At 39.0% G+C, this 22,608-nt stretch overlaps 1 protein-coding gene across 3 annotated transcripts in view; it reads left to right on the top strand.

Moving 5' to 3' along the window:
* calcrl2 (calcitonin receptor-like 2) overlaps window positions 1-20,371 on the top strand; it is a 23,331-nt gene extending 2,960 nt beyond the window's left edge. The window contains exons 2-13 of one of the 3 annotated variants that reach the window (XM_034875637.1): window positions 11,323-11,380; window positions 11,997-12,186; window positions 14,127-14,234; window positions 14,894-15,006; window positions 16,194-16,285; window positions 16,838-16,967; window positions 17,210-17,363; window positions 18,061-18,121; window positions 18,483-18,549; window positions 18,901-19,119; window positions 19,210-19,251; window positions 19,402-20,371. In XM_034875637.1, the coding sequence (XP_034731528.1) occupies window positions 11,327-11,380; window positions 11,997-12,186; window positions 14,127-14,234; window positions 14,894-15,006; window positions 16,194-16,285; window positions 16,838-16,967; window positions 17,210-17,363; window positions 18,061-18,121; window positions 18,483-18,549; window positions 18,901-19,119; window positions 19,210-19,251; window positions 19,402-19,689 (1,518 nt within the window). In that variant the 5' untranslated portion in view covers window positions 11,323-11,326 and the 3' untranslated portion in view covers window positions 19,690-20,371. Of the gene's footprint in view, window positions 1-11,322; window positions 11,381-11,993; window positions 12,187-14,126; window positions 14,235-14,893; window positions 15,007-16,193; window positions 16,286-16,837; window positions 16,968-17,209; window positions 17,364-18,060; window positions 18,122-18,482; window positions 18,550-18,900; window positions 19,120-19,209; window positions 19,252-19,401 lie in introns of all 3 variants that reach the window. The other 2 variants (XM_034875638.1, XM_034875639.1) reach the window with 2 other exon arrangements.
* The last annotated feature ends 2,237 nt before the right edge of the window (window positions 20,372-22,608 follow it).

Below are 22,608 nucleotides of genomic sequence, written 5' to 3' on the forward strand. Positions count from 1 at the left end.
CCCCCCCCCCCTCCAAGTACCTGAAATAACATGTGCTTATTTCAGGCTCAGGGAAGTTAACTGACACGTCAGGGTTGCATACTAATAGTGGCAGGGGTTGTACTTAGAGTGGCAAAAATGTCCTATCATTTTGCACAATAGGAAATCAATAGGACTCACCCCATGCTTGACTGCTCCATTGTGTTTATTTAATGCTGTAAAGCTATAGAAAATACTTTTTTCTCCTTTGAGGGATTCGAGAACCATCTTGTTGTAAAAAAATGTAATAGAGCTCAACAGTCTCACCCACAGCGTAAAAAAAATACAATGCAATTTCTCCATTGACAATTGGAGTATAAGCCATAAAATGGTGACTATCGATGGTAGACTTAAAATCAGCTACGACATGACTAAGCGATTGTATGTGCTCACATAGATGCCAAAAGTTCATGGGGCACCAACCTTGTTATGAGATAATTGTCTTTTATTCACAATGTCTTGAAAAAGTACTTCACTACCCACAGTCCTGAACAATCCCACAATCCCACAGTGATGCCTCTGATTGGTAGAACTCATGCTGATGAGGAGGGGAAGCTGGCAGTACCAGATCAGTGCTGCATGCACGATCCGTCATGGACATGCACAAGACGATAATCGTGTTTCACGAGGATTTACGACACTGCACGAACCACACATCTGGGAAGCTAGCGTTAGTTTAGCCAACAGCTAATTTGGCTAACTGCTAGTTGACAGCTTAAATCAGGGAAACGCAGGCTACAGCTGACGTAACAGCTGTCATATATTTTAACGGTTATTTTCAGTTTTTCAGTTTTATTTTGAGGGTCTTTTAAAGTTATTACCTGCTGTCTCAGCTAGCAGTTAGCTGAATTAGCGGTTAGCTAAACAAACGATAGCATCCTTTATTCAGTGGTGTGTGGTGGTTTATGGGATGAGTAGTTTCTTCACTCGATAACGAAAATATGTACACAGTCTTGTACCTTTGCCTTTTTTTGAATTTTCTGTTCGTTGTTTACCCTCGGAATGATGTGTTGTATGCTTATGAGTCACATAGCTGGTTAGCCTAAGGCATGGTCTAAAATTCTTCATATACGTCAATGGGAGAAATGAATGGGAAATTTACTTCTAGAACCCAAGGTCTCTCGGAGGAGGGGCAGGACTGTTGAGCTCTATTGGATCCTAATTTTTACAAAGAGGAAATATGTGAGGGGAAGTCAGGAAAGTGAAATAAAGACGGAGCAGGACAAGATTTGCTTGTTCTCAGGGAAACTAAGGAAAGACCTCAGTGAGATGAAATGAGAAATGAGATGAAAGAAGAACAACGGTAGATGCTTTGGTGAGGAACGTGATGTCAGGCTGACCATCTCAGAAAACTGTGTCAGGATGTGCTGGCTCCCACACTGACTGATAGGTGGGAGAGACTGTTGTATTGGTGAAGATCTTCTGCTGTCTGGTGGAAGAGCTCCCACAGTAATGTGGAGATGTGGTTGGGATCCTATTATGACGTGACAAATGGGTCTTGGGAGCAATGCCTGTATTCTCTGTTGAGCACTCTGTTTAGCTTGTAAAGCCCCAGGGTAAGGGACAAACAAATACAAAAAGACAACCCCAAGCTAGAGGGGCTATTTTTGGATCCAGCTATGGGAAAACAACCGAGTCTGTAATCACTCATACATCTACAGCTCAGTATCTGTGAATCCCGGTGCTGCTGGTTTTACAGGATCGGACAGTGTAAACTAAAGAACACAGAACTAAAGGTCAATAACACTGGACTTTAACACTGGGGACAGTAGATGTGCGTTCATTCTTTATGGAAAATTGATGAAGAACCCCAAAACCAAAAGATAACACTGTATCCTCTTATAAATCCACTCATTTTCCTGACAAGTACATCTCTTTAACATTCAACTGGGAGAGACTAGATCTAAAACATTTGTTCTCTGAAGGCACAGTGCATCCTGTTGTATTCAAGTACCCTGTTTGACCAGTAATTGAAAATCATTGTGGCCATTGGTTGCATCCCGAGTTTTTGTGTGTTGACTTTCATTGTGCTTCCTACTTGGTTAGTACACCATTTTGTTATGTGTGTTGCATTTTAAGTATGTGCCCATGCATAATCAGATTTTTTCCTTATTTCTTTTAAAGATTATTTTTGGGGCATTTTTAGACCTTTATTTCCACAGGACAGATGAAGACTTGAAACGGGAGGGAGAGGGGGAATGACATGCAGCAAAGGGTTGCAGGTCGGAGTCAAACCCGCGGCTGCTGCGTTGAGGAGTAAACCACTATGTATGTGCGCCTGCTTTACCATCTGATCCAACCCAACCACATTACTAATGTGTGAGTCTCATGGCTCACAGCAATCTCATAAAAATGTCATGTTCCCACAGCTTTGCTCTGCTGAATGATTATTAACTTTCTCACAGCAGACTTTTTGAGTTGTCAAACACCATGGTAACTAATAATATAAAGATGGCTGAATTACACTGGATCCATGGTATTGTGCACCCTGGATGTTTGGCTTACTAGGATACCTAAATGTAAGGAAGCCAATGTCAGTTTAATTTGTGATTTTTAGAGAAATTGCTCTGGCCAATTTTAGAAATTTCCAAAAAGTGTTTTGTATTAAATCTTTTTTTTTTCAGTGAAAGCTTAGTCTATATCCTTGATGTTTTACTTCCGGCATTGCTGGCAGATATTTGTTGCATTGGTCTTCCTTTGTGTAGGCATTTTAAACTCAACACTATCTGTCCAATCTGAGTTTTCTGTTGCACAACTAAAACAACTTTTCACCAGTCCTTAGCACCGGTTTAAAGAAATGGCAATAAACCAGAGGATGTTTTCCTCCCGTCTCCGAATGTTGTGTGAAGTAGCCAGACTCTCCTCCAGCACGCTTAGGAGGAGGGTCTGGCAAAGCAGACTAGTGAAGGCTATACGTTTTCAGCAGCACCATCTTCAGAATAGAGCTGCAATGATTAATCCATTTATAGATATTAGGCGTGTGAATCTACAATGGTCTCACAATTACATTTGATTAAGATTATCCTGTCAACAATTTGAATCGATTCAATATCGCAATGCATCACAAAGCAACAACTAAGTTTTATACATTGCTACACATGGTTTTCCATTGACAAATTCAAGCAGTCAGATATATAAACTACATATGGGTCAGATTCCCACCCTCCCCTTTTTATTGGATCTGCTCTTGAGTAAAGACACTTCCTGAATGGAGCAGAGTCTGAACACAACAGAAAACAGACAAAAGGCAACAACAAAAACTAGCAGCAACCAGAAAATCAACAAGTACCATCAGTAGGCAGTCGATTATGGTCAGTCACTGCCTTGATGCAGAATTGTCCAGGTCCGCATCGTGATGCATCAATATGTCAGTTGTCAGAAAATTTAAAATAATAGTTATTTTTCATAGCTTTTTGTCTATGCATTATTTTACGCAAACATGGTAAAAAATGAACCGGGTCCTTTACTTTAAATGTGAAAGTGTTCTTGTTGTATTACTCTTCCATGATAGTAAACTAAATATCTTTGAGTTTGGGGCCGTTGTCATTAATCGCAGCCCTTTTTCAGATAAAAGAATTAAAACTTATTTCCTTAATAATGAGCGACTTCTTTCAATGTCGAATAGAGACTTTGTGTTTCCATATTCAAAGGTTATAGAGATGTTATAGCTGTGTCCACTCAATATAAAAGTCCCTTCCATTTCCTTTTGTGTATGTTTAACAATGGCTTATTTTTAACTTGTTGGGCTGTTAAGAAGTGCAGAGGGGAGAAAAGGGAGGAAGTAGTTGCAGGATGACAGAGGAAGATAATAGCATACTCACCACAACCGTCATCCTTCCTCCGCCTTTTCTATACATACAGACATACACACTCTTGAGGTTTGTAGTTCTCTGAATCTCCCACTGGAATACAATAAATAGGAATAATGTGTGACATGCACCTACAGACACAGACACACACACTTCTCTGGTCCTTGGATAGCTACAAGTAAAATGGCTTGTTAGAGGGAACGTGGGAAAGTAAAATACTGAGGAACTAAATACTGATAGTTCTTATTGAACAGATGACACTTTATGTAGTTACTTTCTCATCTGAATTATGTACACTGAGAGATGTTTGGAAGTGAAGTGAACTAAACTAGCTTTTATACATAGTGTGTGATTAAGTCACCTTTTAGAGTGAATAAGGTAAATTCATAGTATACAGTAAACTAACAAAATACATTTACTCAACTACTGTACTCTAGTGTTTGTAGGTCTACTTAACTTATTATTTTTCAGATTAAAATTTGACTTAAAAAAAAAACATACGATACCTTTATGAAATACGAAGCTTTAATAATACTTTATTACATACTTTATTAATCACACTCATGCTCAGTACAAAGACATGCATTTATGGAGAGATGTCAGAGTGAGGGGGCTGCAGCTGTCAATGGGCAGGCGCCCAGAGCAGTTGGGGGTTTGGTGCCTTGCTCAAGAGCACCTTGGCAATCTGGCGATAGGCTAAGGTAAACTGGCCCCTCTCCAGCTACCAGTCCACCACCATTCTTAGATTGATATGGGGACTTGAACTAGCAACCCTACGGTTCCCATCCCAATTCCTACAGACTGAGCTACTGCCACCCTAAACCTTTATTAATTCATTAATTGATTAGTTGTTTGGTCTATAAAATGTTAGACAATGGCAACAAAAACAGGATGAACTCATCTGAAGAAGTAATTCTCTTAAGTTGAGTTTATAAATCGACCCCGGAGGGGCAAGGGAAGGCACTAGAGTCAAATGGGACTGGGGAACAGAGGACAGTGGGGCTTGAAAACCGACATGCTGCAGCCAGCAAGGCACGTGGTCCAGGCCTGCGAACAGCAATGAAGGTAGAACCCCCATGGAGGCCGTTGGCGCAAACAAATCCCCTCTGGAGGTCACGCAAGCCGGCGTAGGCTGACATCCTCTGGAGGCCGAGCAGGATGGCGTTGGCAGAAAATTATGGATTCCAGCGGCGAAGGCGGAAACCCTCTGGCGGCCACACAGGACGTCGAGGGCTCTGAGGCGGTCGGTGGCGAGGGTGAAACCTCTCAGGTGGCCGCACAGCTCGGCAAAGGTAAAGCCATATGTCTGAAATTACTTTGAAGTCGCGATTGAGAAAAAAGGTTTGAACCCGCGAATCGCCGCTTGTGGCTATATTCTCTTTTGCTGTCGCCAGCAGCACAGTCTCTTGTTATTTTAGGCCCAAGTTTTTTCTACAGGCTTTTGTTCTGTTTTTTCTTAAGTATATGTTATATCTGTGTGTCTGGAGTTTCTCAAATTAAGTTCAATACGTCCCAAAGGCAACTGCATCCAATTATAGCATTTTAAGACTTTATGTACATGTCCCTGCAGCTAATTCAAAGTCTTTCCACCCAGCAAAAAAAAAAAAAATGCAAGCATGGAAATGGTGAGAATTATATATGCAACATATGCCTTATATTTTAAATCGCGGATACTCATACTGTACCTCAGGCAGTCATGACCTATGGGTTGGGCCAAAATCTAGTTTTGCGTCACAGCATCATCTGCAGTCCATTTCACTGGGTGCAATGGCCCTTAAAGCAAAATCTGGTGTCACAAAACAGCAATGTTTGGATTTCCCATCATTCCATCTGAAGACCCATGGCCCCATGAGATTAGTTTGACTCTCACAGTGAGGTATGAGGATGTGGAGTGCTGAACATTCTCTAAAGGAATTGGGATCAAGAAGGACGGGATTCAAAGATTACAACTGTACACTAACAGTCCTTGTATAGAAATGACCTCTAAACCCCCTTTAACCACATTCTGGTGGATACTTACCAAACATAGAGACATAAAATATTTTTAGCAGCTACAACAGAGTTTGATAAAAGCTGTTTCTATGATCTAAAACAGAGTTTGTGTCAGTAGCTCAAAATGTAAAGACAGCCATTTATTCCGTGCAGAAAATGTAGAAGAAGCATAGATTGGGATCTATGCTTCTTCTACATTTTCGTTTTAACGACAGCTCTGCTGTTAAAACCACTTCTGCTTCAACTTTCAACTTTATTTTGTTTACCAAAGGGCAATTGGTTTTGCAGCAAGGTATACAGCTCGTGAAAAACAACATAGTCATACAATACAGAAGGAGATGATGGGGAGGCGGGGGGGGGTGACCTAAATTCCAGTGGCCTAGAAGACCAACAATAGTCACTGTTGACCGATTTTAACATTTCCAAGTGTACATAACAGAGCATCAATAACATTTAAAAAAAGCATCACAATGATGACAAAGCTGCAAATACCCACGATAACGTGCAAACAAACCAGGCATCTCTTCCATCGTAACACAAATTGTCAACATCAGCAACAACCTAATCATCATCATCATCATCATCATCCCTATCACCATGAACCACATCATATTGCTTACTAAACTACCCAATTCATATTTGTACCTCCTCCCCCGGCCTGAGTTCCCTATGGCTGTGGGGATGAAGGAGTGATTGTATGTGTTACTCTTAATCCCAGGGAATCTGAACCAAGGGCCAGAGGGCAAAATCTGAAATTCAGATTATTATGGGCGTACATAAAATGACAGCTGTTCATTAGTAAATAAATTCAAGACTGGATAAAGTGGCGATATTTAAACCTTAATATAGTAAGTATGAAAGAATGGAACACTGGCCTAAACAGCACTTGTTTTGATGAGATATCTCAAAGCCAGGAAAGCTTTTTCTAAATTATTCTATTATTGTTGTCTTTTGCCAGGATTGGCAAGACTACTGTACATCCTTGTTAGCTTCAGAATGAGTCATTGAGAAGTGATGTTTATATTTTATTAGATTAAACATGCGTTTATATGCATGTGTTATGGCCACAAATACACATATTGTATATATTGTATATTGCACTACTTTCCAGTAAGAACACATTGTACAAAGGATAGGGGGAATTATTGGAGCCTCTCTCTTTATTTTTAACATCTGGCTTATCAACAAATCCTAAGAAATATATTTGTTTAAGAGGGGAATGCCGTAATACCACTGACATTGACTTGCCCTGTGATCGCGAGGCATCATGTGAATTTTTGACCCAGGAGATGTGTTTAATTTTCTCAGTTGAGGTTTAACTCCTTTGGAATGCTTCTAAATATAAAGTGAAGGACCCTGAGGCTCAAACATGGTTCTACGCTTGTTCTAATTAAAACCAGTCAAGATGCACTGTGCAAAGGATATTAATCTCCCCTCTTTCCATTGTTATTTTTGTCAGAATGTCCATGTCTTTGCCTTAAACGCTTGTGAAATAGTTTTTTTTTTCTATTTACCCCAATCACGGGAATCTGTTTGAATGCTGTTCACATCCTGGCAGCAATTTTTAGTTCATTCAGTTTGCTTTCAAAACCAATATGAGTGGTTCATCATTGTGACCGTTGGGTGATTTCTGCATACAAAAGACACATTCATAAAAAACATCACTTACCACTGCTGCAGCTCTTTCAGCCCTCGTCATTCCTCAGCAGTTAGTTTCAGCACCTGCCAGTAGATTTGACAGCAGATTGAATTACACAGATGACTGGCAGTATAGGGTCTGATGTTGATTTTTAATAGCTGACACTTGTGTTAATATTTTTATATAATTAAAGCTGCCAATAGCGTATAACTTTCAACTTTTAAGTTTTCTAGGCATGGTGTACTCGTGGCTCGGTGTTGTTTCTACAGCTGTTAGCAGACAAACATTCCTGTTTGGTAATGAGAGCTCTCAGACCATCTAAACATCACACTGGAGAAAGAAATCAGGACTTAAAAGAATGCGCTGAGATATAATCGGGAGATTAATCAACTAACAAAGATGCCAACAATTACTCGTGATTTACTAGTTGATCATTGGCTGTTGTGCTGTTCATACTTAAACAGACACTACTGACTTATACTTAGAAAGTCAGAGGAGGTTTGCAAAAATATGCACCTCAATATGGCTGTTTTAAAATTAAAAAAGAGAAAATACAAATGCTTAGGCTAACTGACCAACTACTAACTCAGTACTAACTATAACCATACTTGTAAACGTTCATACAAGAGGAAATAGTGTATTTATTAGGGACTATTCTTTTTTAAGATTATTCTTTGGGCAATTTGGCCCTTAATTGATACATGACAGTTGTAGAAGTGAAGTGTGGGGGGCATGCAGCAGGTTGGATTCGAACTGAATGTGCATTGTAGTAAAGTATAATGTTTTCATAGGATTTGTTGATAGTGATATTGAAAAATATTGAGTTACCCTAGACTTTACCCTTTAAAGTAAATTACATCAGCAGATATTTCACCTTTTAAATGTAGCTTTATGTAGGCTACAGGAGAAAGACAAAAAACAGCATTTGTAAAAGAGTACTTCACCCGTTTCCTTTCCTTTGCATTCCTTGAACATTGTTGGACTCATCACCGAGGGTATAAAAGTTTTATCTAAATTGTTGCAGCCCAGTCTGACTTCAAACAGCTCCCTCTGGAGTCACAAAGGCTTTATGCAACTACTATCAAATATGCAGTAGTATTCCCCAAGACAGACTTTGATGTGTAAAATCGGATTCCCTTTTATTGGTCATTGGTATGTGTGGGTGATTTTGGTGTTTATGGGCTGGGCAGCATAAGAGACACACACCGATTCTACGTGAGATATGCTATGTAAATGTGAACTATTTATACAAAATAAAGTAAAATGTCTAGAGCATTGATTTAGAAATGGCAATTTATAGGTTCCTAAAATTTAGCCTATACATTAACAAACATGTAATACTGGACATTACTGCATTTATGTAAATGTTGTATAACCTCCGCGGTCTGAGCGATGGTTATACGGTACGAGCTGGTAGAGTAGATCTTAGAAGGCCACATTCCCAACACACTGCGCCTTAGCAACAGCGTTACTTGTGCAAGAAGAAGCTTGTGTGTGGTGTGTGTGTTTGTGTGTGTGGTGTGTGTGTGTGTGTGTGTGTGTGTATGAGTGTGTGTCATACCAAAAGTTACAACTCCTGTTATCTTCGTGTCCCCCTATCAGGATAGAATGCCTCAACACAAAAATGTTTAATAATCCAGGCGATGAATACATAGACACGCATCTTAACGTGGATGAGAGTTTAGACACAAATAAAACACACACTTTGTTATGTACACACAGACCCGTACAGATTTGCATCCACAAATGTGTGCATAGATTTAGTCCGTCTAAAGTGGGCTTTGTAGTATTGACATTCAAATCTCAAATTAACCAAATAACCCTACCTACCAGGACATCTTTTGATTTCGATGGAGTTTTTGTGTGAAGGCACCTTCCTCAGTTGCTATTGTCAGTGTACTTGCTTTGTTTTTTATATTACTTAGTGTTTCATTCAATCTGAGGCTCTCGATCACCGTGATTACTGATTAGAGGGGATGACCCTGAACAAAACCAGGGACAAAGGAAGTGACATATATAACAACTTTTCCATTTGTATTGTTCCCAGAAAACATAGACAAATCAAACTATTTGGCTGCAGTTCAGAGATAGATTGTTCACTATGCTCGTTGGTAAGAAATCTATACAGCGCGCACTGCCAAGGTAATATCATGAGCGAGTGTCCTTGGATTTACAATGTCCTGACGGAGAACAATACATGCTAGAGTCAACTGTGTACACAGTAGATAGAAAGGCATTTATTGTTTAGTTCCCATTGAATGGAATTGTGATTATAAATAAATGTTTGTTTCTAGGTGTTTGTGAGCCTTTGTTTGGTTGTCGTGGCCAACAAAAACTCAAACTGCAAGCAAAAAGATCTCACAAAATTGTGTGAAATATGCAATGAGTGGCCAGAACCAAGGATGGGAACACATTTACAAGCAGAGTTAGCTTAGCTTTTTACACAAAGACTGCAAATAGGAGGAAACAGCTGTTCTGTCCAAAGACAACAAAACCCACCTAACAGCACCTCTTAAGCTCCCAAATTAAAGTGCTCATGTTATGCTTTTGGGGTTTTTCACTTTCCTTTATTACTGTATGTTATATATCTTTTTTTGTGAATGTAATAGGTTAACAAAGTGAAAAAGCCCTAAGTACACCCCAAAGGTTCTTCCCATCTCCAACATAAAACACTGTTCACAAACAGCTCTATTGTAGTCCAGCCTTTACTTCCATGACAAACGTGCATCACTTTGTAACACGTTATAATGCTCGCTAGCTGCTAGTGTGGCACGCCCTCAAACTAAGCTAGTTTTTTAAATGTGCACTTTAAGTATAACTTTAAAATTCACAATATGCAATCATTTAATACATTTTGCTTGTGATTCAGTTGAGATGTTTACATGTATCTTGTGGTAAATAGATTTCACAGTTCTCGCTTTTAAAATGCTTTTGGTTTTATTTTTTCAGTTATTTTTCTAATCTGAATATTGAACATGTCATCTGCACAATATTAATTTGAAATCATGAAAAATAATGCGTGGGGAGGACAGAGGTTTACATGAACACTGCTGGGGAGACAATTTCAGCTTTTCTTATAATTTTGAATCAATTCCAAAGAGAAGGTTGGGTTTACTACTACCCCTTTTAAGCTGATTGACTCCTTTTCCTTCCTTTCCAAGGCCAGCACATGCAACACAGAGCAACAACGCACTTTCTATTGCAATTACAAGGCGGCCCAAACACAATTTAACCAGTGTCCTCTATCATAGATAAACCAAGCCCAAAATGTTTTCCTACCAAAGAGAACCTGTATGCATCATGTTTTAGTTTTCAGAAGCTCTGTCAGTCAGGAGTCACTCTATCTTATGACTCCTTATGCTGAGTATGTATATCACCCTATGGCTCATAAAAGAGAAAACTGTAGTGGGGATCTTGCTGCACTTTCACCCCAAAAAATAATAACAAACACACATGTGTTTCTCTGACCCTAGGTGGACAGTGGAAAGCATGGACTTCCTCTCTGACAGATGAGAAAATACTGTAAATAATAGAACACTTGTGGGACCAAGCACTCACGCAAACTATTTAAATTTAAATCACAACAGATTTTTGCAAGTTACTTCATTTCAGGGACTCGCAAACAGATACGTTAGGGTTGTAGACTTTGTCCTTGATCTGATCAGCATGTTAGCATTGTTGTTGTGAGCAGGTTAGCATGCTGACATTAGCATTAAGCTCAAAGCCCACTCTGTGCTTAAACACAGTCTCAGAGAGCTGCTAGCATGGCTATTCACTTAGTTTTGGAATAAATAATCACATGGTAAACTGGTAGGAAAATGTCTAATAATTGCACTGTCCTCGTTCTTCTTCTTTCTCTTTTAGAAACATGTGGAGGACTCTAACTCTTTCACTGATAGTTGCACTGACTTTGGGCACAGAGGTGAGTGTGATCATGCATGTGTGTGTGTGTGTGTGTGTATATGTGTGTAGGCAGTAGGGTTGGCAGGTACTAGGGTATAGCGCTGGGTCTTAAAAAAGGAATCAGTTACCGTCATTAAAAAAAACACAATGCACTTATACAGGAGACAAAGATTAAATGTTAAATATAATTGATTTAATGCCTAAAAATGCTACGTGTGGTTGGAGGAGAAAGAGAGGGGGGGGGGTTAAAATGGCAAGTCAAGCACGTAGTGACCTGGTCTCGAAGAAGAACACTTCTGCAGTTTGGAGAGGTGTTTCAGTATTAGTGTTTTGTGACGCCGGCTGAGCCTTACTTCATAATTTTTTTGTCTTTTTATTAAAAGGCACGGTAATACCGTATATTGCGTTAAAATATACCAACCAACTCTACGTGGCATAGCAATGTCCTTTGGATTTTATGCAAATATAGACTCATTACTGTTGACACACTTATTGCTGTGTTTTTTTTTAAACCCCCCGTGTACTGTTGGTAGTAGTTTCTAATGTAGCCTAGTAGAAAGTAAGATTTTAGTCTAACAAGAATTATACGGTCATGAGGTGACATTCATCATTCTGACATCTCTAATATACAGTAGGTGAATTTTACCCAGGTGTCCCAGTCTGAGGATGTCGGGCCTATGGTGGCTGGCGAGAAGTTGGTGGAAAATCAGCAGGAGAACATGAGCGACATCTCCAACGTGCTAGGAAAGTCTCGACACCAGATCCTGGCTGCTCAATTTGAGTGCTACCTGAAGATAATCCATGATCCTCCACGTACAGAAGAAGGTGATAAGGCTGTACCTGCTGTTTGGTTTTGACCTAAAACAAAAAAAATGTATCCACTGCTTTGCAGACAATTTTTTGCCATGTAAGTCTATGGAAGGAATGTCTTTTTGGGCCAGGGGACATAATGTGATGTAATTCCACTGTATGTTCAATTTGCTTCAAAGCCCGACACACTTCCTTTGGGGGTAGGGAGCAGTATAAAGCAGATACAGCCTGTCCTTTCAGCTTTCTTTCATCTGTCACTGTTAGGTTCGAAGTGTAGTGTAGATGTGTATGTCAGTGTATATGGACTGCATTTATATAGCACTTTTCTGGTCTACCTGACTTCAAACAGCAATCAAAAGCCATACTGGGTTCAGTGTCTTTCACAAGTACACTTCAACATGGGACTGCAGGGCCAGGGATCAAACCGCCAACCTTCAAAGTTGCTAGATGACAACTCTACCACCTGAGCATTTCTCACATTTGTCTTCTAGGTAGCATCATTTTTAGGGAGTTAAATTTCAAACAATCATGCATATTTCCATATATGCATTACTGGTTGTCCTACCGTTTAACAGTTCTTAGTGTTCACAATGAGAGAGAGAGGGAGAGAGAGAGAGGAAGTGAGTCTGAAAGAAAGGAAACTTGCACTTTGTCTCTTTACCAGTGCCGCTCAGTGCTTCACTGCCTTTGAAATGTTATTTTGTGCTCCGTTTCCCAGCATGCCTTAGTAGAAACTGGTACCATCAGGTTTCCGTCTATTGTTGACAAGCTTTGTGCGGGCCAGCTGCAGTTAAACACATTGTTTACACAAGTGCAACACACCATTATGTTCAATAGATAATTTATATGATTCATCCTGCCACAGATCTTAGTAAAAGTGAAGGTGCCCTTCCTTTTTCGATTGCAGCACAGACTCATTACACAGCTGTTATATTTGAGTGATAAAACATTACTGTACAATTGAGTTTTTGCTAGGTTGTTTCTCAAAGTTCTATTGAAAGATTATTTCCAACTTATTATTTCTCAAATGCTATGGTATAATCATGTACTTAGTGTTCTTTAAGGTTAACTCATACAAGCTGAAAGTTAGTCTGGATATGTTGCTAAAAATAATTTAATCCATTATACCCTTAAGCACAGAGAGAGAGAAGAAATGAATTAATAAAATAATAGGAGTCTGTGATTCCTCGCTATTTCACATAGCCAAAAAAGTACAGACAACATAGAAACCTTCACAAATTAAAAATACATGTAAAATGCTGCCCCTGAATTTTTAATTTAAATTCAATAATATATGTATTTGGAAGTAACATAGCCATGTAGCCTATGTCCAAGACATTACTATTGAGGAATGTTTCTTATTTTATATAAAAAAGGACAACAACTTTTACTTTTGCTGTTGTAAACATGCAGTGGCTGAAACATCTTTCCTTGGAGGAATCCTCTGCCGCACAAGTGATGCCTTTTGTGTTTTTTTGATTTCAATAGAAGAAGAACTGGGTGGTTGGCATGAGCATGGAATAGGGTTGCCTCAATGGCTGAACAGACAAACAGCTCCAGCTCCACAATCTCAAACATCAACAAAAAATGCAAGACTGTAAATAGCATATTACGCTACATTTAACAACATAAAATGACATTAGCATTTAGCACTGTGGATGTACAGTAGACAACAATTAGCAACAAAGGTCTATTAAATCATGATGCAATTAGGTCCCTCCCTTGAAACTAGAGGTGGCGGAAGGATAAGAAGTGCTGATTTTCATCTCTTTATTTCTAGCCATCAACCTGTTTGGGATTGCAAGAGACTGATTATTATCTAAAGGCTGCACTTGTAGCAAGCAGTGTTACAATAAAGTCTCATTTTAAAAGCTAAAACATACACACACATCTGGAATCTGTGGTGTTTTCAAACTGTGCAACATTCAATGATATGTCCGTACCGCCCTCTGCAGGGAGTTACTGTAACCGTACATGGGACGGCTGGCTGTGCTGGGGGGATTCAGCTCCAGGGACTGTCATGCAGATGTGTCCTGAATACTTTTTGGACTTTGACCCTGGTGGTGAGGCAGACACACACGCACACACGCGCCCACACACACACACACACACACTTTTTTTGTATTTGTATGTTATAAAACAATCATATCAGATTGTTTAACAATCATATCATGATTGTTTTATGGGTTGACTCTAAAGGCAGTAATGAGCGTTTGGAGAACAAAGTGACACGAAGTAGGTTTCAGTTCACAATGCTTGAAAGGTTTATTGAGACACACAGAAGAGTAATGTATATTTTGTAACTATCGCTTGCTTCATTTTGATGACGTGAGAGTAGATAAAAAAAGGTGCTCCAAAACGAAGGAGAATTTGTTCAAGGTTGCTTGACGGAGATAAATCTTCAGGGAGGAAAAAACATGTAACAGTGTATGAGACCAAACACTGTAAGTCGGATAAGAAAGGCTCGGTGCAGAGTTTTTAAGTAATGGAATGTAACAGCGTCACAACACAAGCAGCGTACTTCACAAGGCATTTTCATTTTTCGTTTTTCAATTCAGGGGGTTGTACCCTGTATAAGCCCATAATGTCTTAACTTGCTCGTCAAGTTGATTTAAGGGGCCCCAATGTAAAAGTGAGGGTTTTTTGTCTATTTGGCACCTGGAGTTGCCTACATCAAACCCTTCAACAACGTGTGTGTAACTTATAATGTTGTCTTCAACAGAGAAGGTAACCAAAGTGTGTAATCCTGGTGGCCAGTGGTTCCACCACCCGGAGAGCAACCGAGTCTGGACTAACTACACCCAGTGTCAGGCCTACACCAAAGATAAACTCAAGGTAAAACACAATGCAGTGAAACTGTTAAGAACAGTTAAACAACACCTTTATTAATTTTAGACCAAATTAGAGTAATGTCACAAGAAAACCAGGCTTGTAGCCTTCTTTCAAGTAGACTAATGCAGTTTCTTTATTTGAACACGTACAATGCATAAAGAACATTAAAGCTTTAGTGCGTCACGTTATGATATGAATGAACATCCGTTACATTCAAGACACTGCCGAATGAGTTGATACAAAGCGAAATGAGACTATCAGCTCCACAAAACTCTCTCTGTATTTCTCAGAATGGCTGTGCTTGAAACATGGTCCAACTTCCGCGCAAAGAAACTCTAGTGAAGAAAATGACCTCTTCTGATGAGTCCATCATGTTTTTTTGTAATCCTTCATGTCCTCCTTGGCTACAAGTGTAGTGAACTGTGAAAGGACAAAACATAAAGTGTCCCTCAACCGACTACAGGAAACAACACCAGAAGGGGTTAATAGATGTTGCTGATAGTCAGAAGTTATTTGTGTTCCTGTCAAAACCTCTATAGGATCAAAGGTTAGCATGTGACTTTAATAACACTATGAGTCTCTGGCACCTGGATGGTGTCAGCATATCTTTATGAAATTGTCTTTCTGATTAGCCCATACGTCGGAATTCAAACAAGAGAGTTATATGTCTCTGTGGAATTCTCATTTAAATGCAGAAATACTGTGAATGCTATTCCTCTATTATTTGAGGTAGGATTAATTCTTTTAACTCACCCCATGTCTACAAGTCCAGTCTATTAAACTGACTTAAACATGCAAGTCATTTAGGATTTGTTCCACTTGGAGGATGGCAAAGCTCCCTGCCCTGCACACAGATTACTGTGGGAACTTTTTTTTTCTTCTTTAAAATTGTCTTCCATGAATCTTATTTATTTAGTTATTTGCCATGACATTTGGCCACCAGAATGATTCATGTGTTCATTTCTGTATTTCCCCAAAAGGCTTATATTCTCTTCTTTCCTTGACTTTTGTCAGTGCTACAAAGAGGCGTCCTTTCCTTTTCTTTCATTACATTCTGTAAAGAGGCAGACTCTGCAGACAGTGTTTCAGCTTCACGTGGTATCACTCTTGAACTTGAAATATAAGAATTTTTAATAAATGTTGAATTTATTTATATTTATCATGAATAAACCATTTTTTGTTCCATGCAGTTTGCATTCAGTCTCTACTACCTGGCCATGGTGGGTCATGGCTTGTCTATTGTCTCCCTGATCATCTGTCTGATCATCTTCTCCTACTTCAAGTGAGTCCTGACTTTCATCATGTATGATCTGAGTCAACACCTCACCTGTCTTCATTTACCTTTCTTACTTTTATTTTCCTATTTTAGTGTCAGTTTGTGTATGATGGCTTAGAAACGGGTATTAGCTGCGTGTATGTATTTTGCACGCCAAGTGTCAGGCTTTATCCCAGCACTGTGCTTTTGTTGAGCCAGTCTAATAAGGTGATAAATCAATTGAGAAATAGGGTTATTTTCTCATAGACTTCTATACAATCAAATGTTTGCAGTATTAAGGCACTGGCACCGCATTGGCTTCACTTTTCAGACCCGACAATCACATAATGCAAATGTTTCAAAGGCTTTTTTTATCCTGTAAAATATCTAATTAATGTAACTGTGAAGAAAAAGTATATTGTTTAATTGTGGGTATCTTTTTGGCAAAAAAATGGCATGGTCAGACATAAAAAAGCTATTGCAATTTCAGTCCAAAAATGTTTTTTAAAAGCCTATAAACATTTTTAAGAAACCCTAACTAATGTACCTTCCCTCTCTCTGTCTGTTTCTCTTATTCAGGAGTCTCAGCTGCCAGAGAATCTCCCTCCACAAGAACATGTTTCTCTCCTTCATCTTGAACTCCATTGTTACAATAATGTGGCTCTCGCTCACAGGGGCCAACAACCAAGCCATAAGCACCAGCAACCCTGTGAGCCACTGAAATTCTCTTGCACATGTATTTCATCCCATTACACTAATCACTTCACTTATCTAATTTCCCCATGTAAAACTCTTTCCCACACTTGTGGTGTGCTCATAAGAAATCATATTCCATATCTACTGTAAATGTGGGTGGTTTTCTGTTTGGAATTAGTTTCCTAATGGATTAGAATCTGCTTCTAATTCATCATGCACTTTTGAAGTGAAATTTTCCCATTTTCTGTCCGTCAGGTAAGCTGCAAGGTCCTGGCTGTGCTGACTCAGTACACATCTACTTCCAACTACTTCTGGATGCTGTGTGAAGGCATCTATCTCCACACGCTCATCATTGTGGCCGTCTTTGTCGGGGAACAGCAGCTTTTCTGGTACTACGTCCTGGGATGGGGTAAGTCGGTAGGATGTGATATTTCACTGCCATTTTCAAACTATTTCCTCTTGCAAGCTGAAACAATGGGGGAAATGACTCGGAATATTCAAACAATTTCTACAGAAACAGCATTCAAGAATCATAGTACATATTGTCATACACCTGATTCTAGGTAATATAAACGAAAACTGGAAAGAGACACAAAATGCCAATCCTTTTGTGTAATTATTACCAAAAAATGGATGGGTTTAAACTAAGTACAAGTATGGGGTGAAAATCAGTAACATCAGTAGTGTTCATGTGAAGGTGTGTAAAATGGATGGAGGGTGATGCAAAAATTGACAAAAGAACAAACAAAACAGCAACAGTTAATAACTTGATGCTAAGCTAAGTTATCCTAATTCTAGTTTCACATTGAATAGACAGATACCTGCCAGTCACGTCATCTAAGTTTCTGAATAAGCATTTTTCCCAAAATGTGAATCTAATCCTTTAACATTAATTAAACATACTGTATTTTGTTTGTATAAAATACTTGTATGACTCTTCAACATATTACAGCCATAGTGCGTAGTTTCTGTCTCCCCCATGAGGAATTCTAAGTAATGAAATTAAAACTGTCAGTGCGTTGGTACACATTGGACAAGCATTGGGTAATCGTGCATAGCCCCCATAAAGGAGTCTGATATTTCTGACTGTGTTTCTCTGTCCAAAGGTTTTCCCGTTGTTCCTGCCATCACATATGCTGTAGCACGCGGGCTCTTCTTTGACGATAAGTAAGATGTAATGTGTTAGCTTCCTCTATTGTCACAACTGTGAAACCCAAGTCCAGATCAAGGCCCAGGATGTTGCAGTCTACTGTAACATAACTAAAGGCCGGGATTTCTCCCTCTTTCTCCTTCCTCTGACCTTCTTCTACTCTCTTTGATCAGGCTCCACAAAACTTAATCAGAGGATTTGTACAATATTGATTTCTCTCTGGGGGTATTTCTGTGAGCCCTTTGTTTGAGTCCATTACTAATGATGAATGTCTCACTCTTTGAATACCCTCGGGCTTGTTTATTATATCACTGTGTACAGTATGTGAAAGCTCGCTGAAATAATTTAAGTTTTTTTTTTTTGCTTTGTTGGTTTCAGGTGTTGGATCAGCTCACACACACACCTTCATTACATCATTCAGGGGCCCATTCAAGCTGCACTACTTGTGAGTCATTAATAAAAGTACATAGATATAAAATATGTGTCTTATAGGTGTTATAAGATTAATATTAACAGATTTTATCTTGTCCATTTGATATTGACTCTTAAAACTGCTTTAGAAATACAAAGTGACTGATACAAATACACAGTCAATTTTAAATAAACTACTGGCAGTCATCAGTCAGTGTTTAATTGGCAGGAAATTGCCAAACAGTACTGATATTAAAATGCCACTGAGATGGGAGAGCAGTTAAACATTTTGACTTTAACTTGTGGTAAGTAATATCATAACAGATCTCTACATCTGGCTCTCCCTTCACCTCTATTTCATTTTATCTACTATCAATCTATCTAGGTGAACTTCTTCTTTCTCCTGAACATTGTGCGGGTTCTAATCACCAAGTTGAAAGAGACCCACTGTGCTGAGTCCACAGCCTACATGAAGGCGGTCAGAGCCACCCTCATCCTTATTCCTCTGCTGGGAGTCCAGTTCATCCTCTTCCCCTGGAGGCCGGAGGGACAAATCAGCCGGGCCATCTTTGATTTCATTGTAAATATCTTCAGCCACTTCCAGGTATGGTCAACAATAAACTGCACAATAGAATTTGAACAAAAAGCTGATGCTGCTACTCACTCATTTAATAAATGTCCAATTGCTTTCCAGGGACTCCTGGTGGCAATTATCTTCTGTTTCTGCAATGCTGAGGTACATTAATACATTTAAAAAAACTCATAGTTCATGTTTCAAAGATGCTTTAAACTGCTAGGACTCCATTGTTATGTCCCAGAGAATATAAACTGTTGTGTCATATACAACATACTGCATGTAACTAAATCAAATTGTTTTGACGTCCAGGCCCAGACGGCGCTGCGGAGGAAGTGGGTACAGTGGAAGTCTGCCTGGGGTAAAACCGGCTGGGGAGAAACAACCACCAACTACCACTTTAACTCCCACAACAACTCCTCCATCACCGAAACCAGCCGCGCCACCATCAGCTTGGAGCAGCCTGCTGCGTCGGCTTCTGAACGAAAAGAAAGTAGCCACTTCCTGTTCCAGGTGCCGCAGAAAGCCAATGGGCAGCAGAAGACATGCAACAATGGAAAGATAGACATGCTCAACCAGTTGGAGACAACCAACATCTGACTGGAGAAAGGGGATGGTTGTGGTGCTAAAACACTCACATAAGCACACACACTCACACACACAAGCCCTTATACGTACACACGGAAAGGCAGAAGTGTAAAAAACAGAGAGGTTGCAGATGAGTTTTTTTCAATCAAAGGTTTGGCAGTATATGTACAGTCTGTACAAAATACCTGAAAAGCACACATACATGTTTTTTAGTAACATCTCCAACGTTTGGATCATAGACCTACCCTCCCATTTTACAGTCTGTGGTATGATCTGATGACAAAAAACAATGTTTATATCATGGTGTCATCCTATAATCCTAGGATAGTAATGGTTTCTGTGTACATGTTCTGTCACTTAAAATCCACTTGTGCATTGCAGTTATTGTTTTTTTCTAGTTTTTTTAATGTATTTTCAGTTAAAATGGAGAAAGTTGCAGATCCCAAACCATTGAAGCCCTTGTGATGTCACAAATGCAGAGCTGTTTGTATAATCTGTTGTCTTATGAAGCCTGAGTGCTTTACCTGTGCACCACTTTGACAAATGAATGTCATAGCCCATGTGATCTGTATGTTCTTTTTCATGCTTTTATTTAGGAAAGATAATATAATCATCACCGGCCAGGTTTCCCCTTTCAGAAAATCAAAACCCCGCCACACTGAGAGAATGTGTTAATAAAAGCAACACAATCGTGGTTTAAATTTTGATTTCCCTATGAAAAGGAAGTCTACAATGGCAGAAAGGCCTCAAGGTTTTAATAAACCCACTTACAAACTTCATTTTGTAGGTCATGTTAGACTAATCAGCCCTTGAAATGCAAAACGCAGGAAAGACCAGAATCAGACTTTTTGACATCTGTTTTACAATATAAATAAGTATAATACTATATACTGTACATTTGAGGGGTGTAGTTGCTGCTAAAACAGGGTGTGACATAAATCTAAGCCAAAACCAAAACTGTAGTAAGTACACTCTGTAGGGTTGCCACCAGTCCCGGTTTTGCCGAGATTGTCCTTGTTAATAACTTGTCCCGAGGAAATTGATCCACTCCCACAAGGCTAGTGAATATATATGTTTAATTTACTACTTTCTCTCCACTTGAAATAGCTTACGCGTTGTACACAGAGCGGTCAGTGTCTCTTGTGTGTAGAATGCGCTCAGTCATTGGTTCGATAGGGGACAAGCACAAGCACCAGTAACTGAGCAATCAGGTAAGCTTAGATAAATTGAGTATTGTATTTTAAATTAAGTTTAAAATATTCAGTATTATGCGCAATCTTACTACACCAAGGCCAATTTTGTCTTGTGGGTCTAATGTCTAATGGACATTTTCACTTGTGAGCAAAGCAGGCATTGGGTCATCAATATGTCCAGGTTTTTATCAGACATACAGTAGGTGGCAACTCTAACACTCTGGTGCGGTAATGTGTTGGCTCTTGTCTAAAAGCCACCGTCACACTTAGGCCTACTGAACTCTCTGTCACAGATAGACAACCAACACAACAGCTAAACTTTAAGCTGATGAAAAAGCCACAGCTAGCGTTAGCAAAAGCTCAAACTAAAAGTCTATTCTGATTCTTCCAAGCTGTTATCCGTAACTGAAAAACATGTATTTTCATGAATCTAATAATTCAGTTTGTAATTCCGCTTAACTAAATGAGGCAATTATACAAGTCAATGACAATGGAGAAAAAAAAACTTGGCAGATAAATGAATAAAAGAAATCCTATAGCCTACCCCAACATTATTGCTGTAAAATAAGTTGCTTAAAGTAAATGGTTATTGTGCATGCTTACACAAATCTTCAGGTTGCCAAAGTAATGCATTTACATTTATAGCAAGTAAGTCTCGTTTGAATAAGGAATGTGTTATGTTGAAAGGGCTTCTGACTTTCATGTTTCACATGCACAGATCATGTAGTCGAGTTAAAGATTAAACCGTGGCAGTCTCCTTGCTGCATGACACCCAAAAATTACGTTAAGTAGTGTGGCTAATTTTGAGCCTTATCTTACATGAACATTTTTACTACCTGGAAATAAAATGATGTGCTGAACATTGCATGTTACAACTCTCCTAATTTAAAGTGGGAGCAAAACTTTGATTGCAGCAGGGTTACTGGTGGAGAGGTAAAGATGTGGAGTGCTGCAATAATTCAGCTCCTTCTGAATCTCATTTTCTTCACTCACTCCATTAGATTCACTGGGTTTGGGGGGGATTCTAGTTAAAAAGTAGCACGCATGCAATTATAATTTATGTTGAAATAATTTATGTGAGGATGTGCACGTGTGCTTTTCACAGATAGTCCCTCCAATTTTGTTAGAAAAGGTGGGAAAAAAAGGTTTTCACAATCCCACAATCTTCACTTTATATTATTTTTTGTAATACGGTGGGAAATCAAACTGTGACCTTTTTTACACTGAAAGTTTAGGACAAAAATAAATGTAGTCAGGGTTGCGCATTTTGAATTCCATTTTTAAATGATTCTGTCTCAAATACAGCCTTTGACAGAACATGACTGGGCCAAATTAAATTGTTAGGAATACATGTTTTTTCCATCTCTTAAAAACTCCACTTAACTCTGCATTATTTTTCTATGTTTATTAGAAATGTTTATTATTTTAATGTCCCTTTTGCTTTGTAATTTTGTAATGTTTTGTGTCATTATTGTTGTGGCTGTAAAAATGGTTTTGTTTCACTATTTCTAACAGATTATATCATTGTTACTATATGCTTTTTTTGCAAATAGAATTCATTGCCACTTCAATGAGATGTAATTTAATAGCTTTTCCATTCTATGTGTACCGTGTTGTATGTACACTGGCAGGGTATAATACCAGCACCTTTTCAGTTTCCACTGGAATACATAGCAAGTTTTATAAAGTGAGCTTGTAGTAAATGTATTTTGATGTTCTTCCGGGATGCATCCACACA

Source organism: Etheostoma cragini, chromosome 7 (assembly GCF_013103735.1).
Source record: "Etheostoma cragini isolate CJK2018 chromosome 7, CSU_Ecrag_1.0, whole genome shotgun sequence".
Taxonomy (NCBI): Eukaryota; Metazoa; Chordata; class Actinopteri; order Perciformes; family Percidae; genus Etheostoma; species Etheostoma cragini.